The 11571-nt window shown below is 38.9% G+C and overlaps 1 protein-coding gene across 1 annotated transcript; it reads left to right on the top strand.

The window, feature by feature from the left end:
• The first annotated feature begins 6163 nt into the window (after positions 1 to 6163).
• Positions 6164 to 6945, top strand: LOC105723200 (V-type proton ATPase subunit e 1-like). Its single transcript, XM_064376362.1, has one exon. The coding sequence runs from the start codon at positions 6199 to 6201 to the stop codon at positions 6442 to 6444; it is 246 nt and encodes an 81-aa protein (XP_064232432.1). The 5' UTR covers positions 6164 to 6198; the 3' UTR covers positions 6445 to 6945.
• Positions 6946 to 11571: the final 4626 nt, after the last annotated feature.

Genomic DNA, 11571 nt, shown 5'->3' on the forward strand with positions numbered 1-11571 from the left:
AGGAAAAGACTACACATTGGGTACCGTGTACACTGCTCAGGTGATGAGTGCACCAAATTCTCAAATAACCACTAAAGAACTAATTTATATAACCAAACACCACCTGTCCCCAAAAACTTAGTGAAATTTAAAAAAGAGAGCTTTTGCACAGCAAAAGAAACTATCAACAGAGTAAACAGACAACCTACAGAATGAAAGAAAATACTTACAAACTATGCATCTGACAAAGGTCTAATATCCAGAACCTTTAAGGAACTTAAACAACTGAAGGAACAAAAAACAAATAACTGCATTTAAAATGAGCAAAATACATTAACAGACACCTGTCAAAAGAAGACATACAAGCAGCCAACAAACATACGAAAAAATACTCAACATCAGAGAAATACAAATTAAACACAATGTCATACTATCTCACACCAATCAGAATGACTATTATTAAAAAGACAAAAATAAATAAATAAATAACAGATCCTAACAAGACTACAGAGAAAAGAGAACACATATATGTTGTTGGTAGGGATATAAATTAGTTCAGCACTGTGGAAAGCAGTTTGGAAATCTCTCAAAGAACTAAAAAAAGAGCTACCACTCAACCCAGCAATCCCATTACTGGGTAAATATGCAAAGAAAAATAAATCATTCTACCAAAAAGAACATGCATATGTATGTACAGCACAGCAGTATTTGCAATAGGAAATACATGGAATCAACCTAGGTGCCCGTAAATACTGGATTAGATAAAGAAAATGTGGTACATATACACTATGGAATAGCATGCAGCCATAAAAAAGAATAAAATTATTACTTTTGCAACAACATTGATGGAGCTGAAGGACATTAAGCAAATTAATGCAGGAACAGAAAACCAAATGCCGCATATTCTTACTTTTAAGTGGGAGTTAAACACTGGTCCTTTATAGATGTAAAGGTGGGAACTATAGACAATGGGAACTATTAGAGGGTAGACAAGGGGCAAGCAGCAAGGGTTAACAAAGTACCTTTTGGGTACTATGCTCACTACCTGGGTGATAAGATCATTCATACCCCAAACCTCAGTGTCACACAATATGCCCATATAACAAACCTGCACAAGTAACCCCATAAATCTAAAAAATAATTGAAATTATTTCTTTAAAAAGAAGAAAAAATTGCTACTAATTACTCCCAGCCCAACTGATTTCTCCTGAGGAAACTACTGATATTTTGTATGTTGATTTTATATGCTACAACTTTACTGAACTTGTTTATCAGTTCTAAGAGTTTTCTGGTGAAGTCTTTGGTAGAAATCTTTAGGTTTTTCCACATATTAAGATCATGTCATCCAAAAAGAGGAACAATTGGACTTCCTTTTTTCTAGTTTGTATGCCTTTTATTTCTTCCTCTTTCTCATTGATCTAGCTAGGACTTCCAATACTATGTTGAATAAGAGTGGTGAAAGTAAGCATCTTTGTCTTATTCCAGTGTGTTATTATTTTAAGCTTGCTCTATATTAAGAATAATATGTGATTTTATCCCCATTGCCATTCATTGTTAACTGATAGATGCTGCTCAGGTCCTATGTTAAAAAGTATTCTGAGATCTTAGTAGGAAAGTGTATCACAGCAATATCAGCCATAGTCACTGAAAACAGGAATGGAAAAACAACCGCTATACATTTGCCAGCCCTCCTCTGTATTACTAAATTCTATGCTTTGGTTTAATTATTTCCTCAAATACACACATATGCCTCATTTTAAAAGAATTATTACAGTCATGTGTTCATACATTTGATAGTTGCCATGTAATCAAGGCAATTCTATCCAAGTGGTAACCACCTCGTGTTGCAAGCTCAGACATTTGAAAATGGGGTTTGCTAATTTAACGTGTAAAAAGAAAATATTAACCTGAAAAATTATAAATATTAACACACATACACACACTTGTTTATTATCCATATTGCTTCAAAAGATTCTGAATAAAGAGAGCACCAAATAAATCATCTTGATAAACCAGAAATGGGGAGAGATAAGGTCTAAAACATGAGGGTAGGGTCTGGAAGTTTAAGCCTAGTAGAATGGAAGGTCTTTGACAGACCAGTCTTAAGAACATGGAAGAGATTCTGAAAAAAACAGAAAAGGAAAAAACACCAAAATCAAGCCTCTTTATTTCAGGATTTCTGAAGGTAGAAGCTGACTCTAAGGAACATCTTGTGAATGAGATGGTGTTAGACTCTGTCCCAAAATGGATAACCCTGAAACTGAAATCCACAAAGAGAAAAATCACATGAATTAGAGCTTCCGTAGTCTATCTTTAAACAGAATTTTGGGGGGAAAATCTATTTAAAACAAGCATTTAGAAAAACATCCTTTTCCTGGCATGATTATTATGTGCTTCATGTTGGCAGGAAGACTTCATTTCCAGTGATATTTTCCAATTGTTAAAATAAAAAAGTCCCTACTGCTTTCTTTGCAATCCATAATTTTGTATTTTTAATTTAGATAACTCAAGTGTCTCAAAGCAGAAATTAGCTGCATATTCATGAGCCCTGATTTGCTGTAATCATTATTCTGAAGCTCTGCATCAGTGAAGACTCCAAGTATTTGAGTTCTTGTTCTTAAGCAATTATAACAGATTGGCCTGGAACTGAGGGAGGTGGGAGACCCCACTTCATTTTTCTCTTTGATGAGGTCTACTGGTCTATCTGAGGTCAACTTTCTCTGCTCCCAAACAGGGCTGATAATTAGTTGCTTCAACATTGGCAGAAGGGATAAAAGTCTATCTAATATGTTAATTAGAGAATTGTTAACCTTTCATCAATCAACCTTTGGTCATAAACAGCAAAGGGAAAACCAGAGGAAAAGAAAGATATATTTAAATGATCTAAGCAAAAAGTAAAGGAAGTTTGGAAATATATGCCAATACACAGAAAAGCAAACTATGTATGATCTCACTTAAAAACAGAGAGAACATTGGTTATCAGAGTCTGCTGGAAAAATGAAGGAAAGGGGAAACGGAAGATGTTGATCAAACAGGACAAAGTTTCAGCTAGACAGGAATATGTTTTAGTGATCTATTGCATGGCACAGCTTAAAAATAATGTATTCTGTATTTCGAAATTGCTAAAAAATAGATTTTTAACATTCTCTTCACCAAAAAGTGATTAAGTTGGTGAGTTCATGGATATGTTAATTACCTTGATTGAACCTTTGTATAATGTATACATAGGTCAAAACATCACATTATATCCCATAAATATACACAGTTATTATTAGTCAATTAAAAATAAAAGAGGCCAGGCGCAGTGGCTCACACCTGTAATCTCAGTACTTTGGGAGGCCAAGGTGGGTGGATCACCTGAGGTCAGGAGTTCAAGACCAGACTGGTCAACATGGCAAAACCCTATCTCTACTAAAAATAGAAATATGAGCCAGGTGTGGTGGTGCACATCTGCAATCCCAACTACTTGGGAGGATGAGGCAGGGAGAATTGCTTGAACCCAGAAGGTGGAGGTTGCAGTGAGCTGAGATCATGCCACTGCACTCCAGCTTAGGCAACAGAGCAAGACATCATCTCAAAAAAAATAATAATCATAAAGAAAAATAAATGAAAAAATAAAAATGATTTTTAACTTCAAAAGAAGCAAACATACCAATAATGTTTTGTAAATGTAAAAAATACGGATGTAGGGATAAAAAATTAAAACATGGCCGAAGAGTAAAACCAAAAATAGTAGGAATTACAAAAACATCTAGAAATCATTTATCTTCCCATCCAAAACTTGGTTTCGCTTCATGGAAATAGCCCACATTTGTGATTCTAAGAAATAGGAGTTTCAATGTCAGCTGTGCTAGTTACCAGCTGTGTGCCTACGGACAAGTTCCTTAACCTCCTTATTGGTTTGCTTTCTTAATCAGAACTGATACCTTGATCTGTGAAAAGGGAATGATCACACTTCCCTCTTAAAGCTTGTTGGGAGAATTGAATGAGATGTAAATAAAGAATACAGTATTGGGTCAGGCACAGTGGCTCACATCTGTAATCCCAGCACTGTGGGAGGCTGAGGCAGGCAGATCACTTGAGCCCAGGAGTTTGAGACCAGCCTGGGCAACATGGCAAAACCTCATATCTACAAAAAATAGAAAAATTAGCCGGGCATGGTGGTGTGTCCCTGCAGTCCCAGCTACCTGGGAGGCTGAGGCACAAGAATCACTTGAACCCGGGAGGCAAAGGTTGCAGAGATCACACCACTGCACCCCCACCTGGGTGACAGAGCAAGACTTCATCTCAAAAACAAAAACAAAAAAGAGCATAGTATTGAATCTGCACAAAGTACACACTCGATAAATGTTAGTATCTTGCCTTGCTTGATTTCTCCTTTTTAACCTCTGGCTAAATAGCTCCCCTTAGCAACAATTCCAGACTACAAGTATCCCATTTAGGTTTTTCTTCCAAAAGATAGTATTAGGAGCTCTGCCAAGATGGCTGAATACGAACAGCTCTGGAGCACAGTTCCCAGAGAGCATGATGCACAGGGTGAGTGATCACTGCATTTCCAACCAAGGTACCAGGTGCATCTCAATGGGATTGGTTGGACAGTGGGTGTAGCCCAAGGAGGGCGAGCAGAGGCAGGGTGGGGCGCTGCCTAACCTGGGAAGTGCAGTGGACCAGAGGACCCCTGCTCCTACCCAACAGAGGCCATCGGGGGCCCTCCAGCCACTCCAGCACTCTGGTTCAGATACTGTGCTTCATCTGCAGTCTTCATGGCCCACAGACCAGGAGACTCCTCCTGGCTGACAAGCGCCGTGGGTTTCCAGCACAAAAACCTGCACAACTCTGGGCGGCCATTTTAACTGGTGCCTGGAATGCCTGTGAGATAGAGTAGCCCATTCACCTGAAAAAAAAAGGGGGCTGAAGGCAGGGAGCCAGGTGATCTGGCTCGGTGGGTCCCACCCCTACAAAGAACAGCAATCTGAAATGCACTGGCTTAACAGTATTGCAGCCAGCTCAGCAGTTTGAGCTCAACCCCAATGGTCAAACTCCCTGGCGGGAAGAGCGTTCACCATTACCAAGGCAGTCCACCATTACCATGGGAGTCTGCCATTACCAAGGCAGTTCTAACCTTATGCATGTAAACAAAACAGCAAGGAAGTTTACGCAGCAGCTGGACAGAGCCCACGGCAGCTCAGCAGCACCTCTTCAGGCAGACTGTGACTAGATTCCCTCCTTGCTGGGCAGGGCATCTCTAAAAAATGGCAGCAGCACATTAGGGACTTATATATAAAGCCCCACCTTCCCAAGACAGAGCACCTGGGAAAAGAGGCAGTTGTGAGTTCCACTGTAGCAGACTTAAACATCCCTTCCCAGCAGCTCTGACCAGAACAATGGAGCTCCCAGCACAGAACTTGGGCTCTGATAAGAGACAGACTATCTCCTCAAGCAGCTCCCTAACCCCTGTATATTCAAAGAGGCACTTCGTAAAAGAGAGTTCTGGCTGACATCTGGCAAGTACCCTTCTGGGACGAAGATACCAGAAGAAGGAACAGGTAGCAACCCTTACTGTTCTGCAGCCCCCACGGGTGATTCCCAGGCAAGCAGGGTCTGTAGTGGATGACCAGCAGTCCTGCAGCAGAGAGACCTGTTAGACGAAAACTAAAATCAGCAGAAAGGACGTCCACTCAGAGACCCCATCCGAAAGTCACCAGCTTCAAAGACCAAAGGTAGATAAATCCATGAAGACAGGAAGAAACCAGTGAAAAAGGATAAAATCATCAAAAACCAGAACGCCTCTCTTCCTCCAAGGGATCCCAACTCCTTGCCAGCAAGGGAACAAAACTGGATAGAAAATGAGTTTGACGAACTGACAGAAGCAGGCCTCAGAAGGTGGGTAATAACAAACTTCTCTAAGCTAAAGGAACATGTTCTAACCCAATGCAAAGAAACTAAGAACCTTGAAAAAGATTAGATGAAATGCTAACTAGAATAACCAACTAAGAGAAGAACATAAACGACTTGATGGAGCTGAGAAACACATCATGAGAACTTCATGAAGCATACACAAATTTCAACAGCCGAATCAATCAAGCAGAAGAAAGGATATCAGAGATTGAAGACCAACTCAGTGAAATAAAATGAGAAGGCAAGATGAGAGAAAAAAGAGTGAAAAGAAATAAACGAGAGTGAGGCGGCGGGGTAGGGGTTGGCGCTCAGGTGGCCACCATGGCGTATCACGGCCTCACGGTGCCTCTCATTGTGATGAGCATGTTCTGGGGCTTCGTCGGCTTCTTGGTGCCTTGGTTCATCCCGAAAGGTCCTAACCAGGGAGTTATCATTACCACGTTGGTGACCTGTTCAGTTTGCTGCTATCTCTTTTGGCTAATTGCAATTCTGGCCCAACTCAACCCTCTCTTTGGACCACAGTTGAAAAATGAAACCATCTGGTATCTGAAGTATCATTGGCCTTGAGGAGGAAGACATGTTCTACAGCGCCCAGTCTTTGAGGTCACAAGAAGAGAATGCCTTCTAGATGCAAAATCACCTCCAAACTAGACCACCTTTCTTGACTTGCCTACTTTGGCCATCAGCTACCTTAAACATTAACATCACATTTGAATGCCTTATTCTACAATCCAGTGTGTTTTCCTTCACCTTTTTTACACTTTGGTGAATTATGTGCCTACTTAACTTGAACTGTGTCAACTCCACAAAATGACTATGCACTCTTCTGAGATAGAAGATGCTGTTTTTCTGAGATATCCGTTACTCTCTCCTTGGAAACTGTGGATTTGAAGATGGCTCCTGCCTTCTCACATGGGAATCAGTGAAGTGCTTAGAAACTGCTGCAAGACAAACAAGACCTCCAGTAGGGTGGTCAGTAGGAGAGCACGTTCAGAGGGAAGAGCCACCTCGAGAGAATCACACCAGACTCTATTTTCAGGATGAATTTCTTATTTCTGCCATCTTTTGGAATAAATATTTTTTTCCTTTCTATGGAAATCTGAAAAAAAAGAAAGAAAGAAAGAAAGAAACGAAGCCTCCAAGAAATACAATATTATGTGAAAAGACCTAATCTACATTTGATCAGTATACCTGAATGTTATGGGAAGAATGAATCCAAGCTGGAAAACACACTTCAGGATATTATCCAGGAGAACTTCCCTAACCTAGCAAGGCAGGCCAACATTCAAATCCAGGAAATACAGAGAACACCACAAATATATTCCTCAAGAAGAGCAACCCCAAGGCACATAATCATCAGACTCACCAGGGTTGAAATGAAGGAAAAAATGCTAAGGGCACTCAGAGAGAAAGGTCAGGTTACCCACAAAGGGAAGCCCATCAGACTAATAGCAGATCTCTCGGCAGAAACCCTACAAGCCAGAAGAGAGTGGGGGCCAATATTCAAAATCCTTAAAGAAAAGAACTTTCAACCGAGAATTTTATGTCCAGCCAAACTAAGCTTCATAAGCAAAGGAGAAATAAAATTCTTTATGAACAAGCAATTCTAGAGAGATTTTGTCACCACCAGGCCTGCCTTGCAAGAGTTCCTGAGGGAAGCACTAAACATGGGAAGGAACAACCAGTACCAGCCACTGCAAAAATGTACCAAATGGTAAAGACCATCAATACAATGAAGAAACTGCATCAACTAATGGGCCAAACAACTAGCTAGTATCAAAATGGCAGGATCAAATTCACACATAACAATATTAACCTTAAATTTAAATGGCCTAAATGCCCCAATCAAAAGACACAGACTGGAAAATTGGATAAAATCAAGACCCATCAGTATGCTGTATTCAGGAAACCCATCTCATATGCAAAGACACACAAAGACTCAAAATAAAGGGATGGAGGAAGATTTACCAAGCAAATTGAGAGCAAAAAAAAAAGCAGGGGTTGCAATCCTAGTATCTAATAAAATGGACTTTAAACCAACAAAGATCAAAAGAGACAAAGAAGGGCATTACATAATGATAAAAGGATCAATGCAACAAGAAGAGCTAACTATCCTAAATACATATACGTCCAATAAAGGAGCACCCAGATATATAAAGCAAGTTCTTAATGACCTATGAAGAGACGTAGACTCCCACACAATAAGAGTGGGAGACTTTAAAACTCCACTGTTAATATTAGACAGATCAACAAGACAGAAAATTAACAAGGATATCCAGGACTTAAACTCAGATCTGGACCAACAAAACCAAATAGACATCTACAGAACTCTCCACCCCAAATCCATAGAATATACATTCTTCTCAGCACCACATCGCACTTATTCTAAAATTGACCAAATAATTGGAAGTAAATCACTCCTCAGCAAATTGAAAAGAACGGAAATCATAACAAACAGTCTCTCAGACCACAGTGCAATCAAATTAGAACTCAGGATTAAGAAACTCACTCAAAACCGCACAACTACATGGAAACTGAACAACCTGCTCCTGAATAACTACTGGATAAATAATGAAATGAAGGCAGAAATAAAGATGTTCTTTGAAACCAACGAGAATGAAGACACAACATACCAGAATCTCTGGGACACATTTAAAGCACTGTCTAGAGGGAAATTTATAGCACTAAATGCCCATATGAGAAGTGAAGAAAGATCTATAATCAACACTGTCTCATCAAATTAAGAGCTAGAGGAGCAAGATCAAAAAAATTCAAAAGCTAGCAGAAGACAAGAAATAACTAAGATCAGAGCAGAACTGAAGGAGATAGACATACACACACACAAAAAAAAACCCTTCAAAAAATCAATAAATCCAGGAGGTGGTTTTTTGAAAAGATCAACAAAACAGATAGACCACTAGCCAGACTAATAAAATAGAAAAGGGAGAAGAATCAAATAGGTGCAATAAAAAATGATAAAGGGGATATCACCACCAATTCCACAGAAATACAAACTACTATCAGAGATCACTACAAAAAAATTCTGTACACATAAACCAGTAAATCTAGAAGAAATAGATAAATTCCTGGACACTTACACTCTCCCAAGACTAAACCAGGAAGAAGTTGAACCTCGGAATAGACCAATAACAAGGTCTGAAGTAGAGGCAGCAATTAATACCTTCCAACTAAGAAAAATCCAGGTCCAGACGGATTCACAGCCAAATTCTACCAGATGTACAAAGAGGAACTGGTACTATTCCTTCTGAAATTGTCTCAAACAATACGAAAAGAGGGAATCCTCCCTAACTCATTTCATGAGACCAACATCATCCTGATACCAAAACCTGGCAGAGACTCAACAAGAAAAGAAAACTTCAGGCCAATATCCATGATGAACATCAATGCAAAAATCTTCAATAAAATACTGGCAAACTGAATGCAACAGCACATCAAAAAGATTATCCAGCACGATCAAGTAGGCTTCATCCCAGGGATGCAAGGTTGGTTCAACATATGCAAATCTATACACGTAATTCACCACATAAACAGAACCAAAGACAAAAACCACATGATTATCTCAATAGATGCAGAGAAGGCCTCTGACAAAATTCAACAGCACTTTATGCCAAAAACTCCTAATAAACTAGGTATCAATGGAATGTATCTCAAAACAATAAAAGCTATTTATGACAAACCCACAGTCAATATCATACTGAATGGGCAAAAACTGGAAGCATTCCCTTTGAAAACTGGCACTAGACAAAGGTGCCCTCTCTCACCATTCCTATTCAACGTAGTATTGGAAGTTCTAGCCAGAGCAATGAGGCAAGAAAAAGAAATAAAGGGTATTCAATTAGGAAAAGAGGAAGTCAAATTGTCTCTATTTGCAGACAACATGATTATATATTTAGAAGACCCCATCTTCTCAGCCCCAAATCTCCTTAATATGATAAGCAACTTTGGCAAAGTGTCAGGGTACAAAATCAATGTGTAAAAATCACAAGCATTCCTATATACCAATAACAGACAAACAGAGAGCCAAATCATGACTGAACTCCCATTGACAATTGCTACAAAGAGAATAAAATACCTAGGAATACAACTAACAAAGGATGTGAAGGACCTCTTCAAGGAGAACTACAAACCACTGCTCAAGGAAATAAGAGAAGATAAAAACAGATGGAAAAACATTCCATGCTCATGGTTAGGAAGAATCAATATCATGAAAATGACCATACTACCATTTTCAATGCTATAGATTCAATGCTATCCCCATCAAACTACCATTGACCTTCACAGAACTGGAGAAAACCACCTTAAACTTCAAATGGAATCAAAAAGAGCCTGAATAGCCAAGACATCCCTAAGCAAAAAGAACAAAGCTGGAGGCATCACACTACCTGACTTCAAACTATACTACAAGGCTACAGTAATCAAAACAGCATGGTACTGGTACCAAAACAGAGATACAGGACAATGCAACAGAACAGAGGCCTCAGAAGTAATGTCACACACCTACAACTGTCTGATCTTTGACAAACTGGACAAAAACAAACAATGAGGAAAGGATTCCCTGTTTAATAAATGGTGGAAAAATTGGCTAGCCACGTGCAGAGAGCTGAAACTGGATGCCTTCCTTGCACCTTACACAAAAATTAACTCCAGATGGATTAAAGATTTAAACATAAGACCTAACACCGTAACAACCCTAGAAGAAAATCTAGGCAATACCATTCAGGACATAAGCACAGGCAAGGACTTCATGACTAAAACACCAAAAGCAATGGCAACAAAAGCCAAAATAGACAAATGGGATGGATCTAACTAAACGTAAGAGCTTATGCACAGCAAAAGAAACCATGGTTAGAGTGAACGAGCAACCAACAGAACAGGAAAAAATTTTTGCAATCTACCCATCTGACAAAGGGCTAATATTCAGAATCTACAAAGAACTAAAACAAATATACAAGAATAAAACAAACCCATCAAAAAGTGGGTGAAAGATATGAACAGACACTTTTCTTTTTTTTTTTTTTTTTTTTTTTTTTTTTTTTTTTGACATTGAAGAATTCTGGTTTATGTATCATGGATGATGCTGCTGTCCCAACCTTATAAAGTAAAGTGGTCTGCTTCCCAAATTCCAAAAATTAAAATACTTCCCCATCTCACCCTACCACCAGTGCCCTTTGGTTTGTTTTAGAACAAGGAAAGATAAATGGTTGCTGATTATGTATGTACCATTTTGATTTGGGGACCTTTCACACACAGAAATCTATCAAATGGCCAGACACTTATTTTACAGAAGAGTTTAACTATTACACATTGGCCAAATCAACGTATTCCACCCACCCTGGTGGAGGGGGGAAAAACCCATACCTATAAAACTACTTCTCTCGACAGGATGTGTCTACCACAATAAGTAGCTTAAACAACTTTCACCAATAAGATGTCTAGTTTAGATTTTAAAATGGGAAAGTCACGCATTTAAAAAGTAAATATAGCTGAAAATGTAATTCAGTTCTAATTTGAACCTAATGAACCATGCAAGGAGCAAGGGTTAATAAACCAATGTGCTTTGGATTTGTTCAAGTACTGATATTTCTGTATATAAAGATTTAGCATATATATATAACAGCTATCATGAGAAGTGAAAAAAGATTTTTCCCCAAAAATGAAAATATTAAAACTAAG

This window comes from Aotus nancymaae, unplaced genomic scaffold, assembly GCF_030222135.1.
Source record: "Aotus nancymaae isolate 86718 unplaced genomic scaffold, 86718_ANA_hifiasm-v0.15.2.pri h1tg000015l_0, whole genome shotgun sequence".
Lineage (NCBI taxonomy): Eukaryota > Metazoa > Chordata > Mammalia > Primates > Aotidae > Aotus > Aotus nancymaae.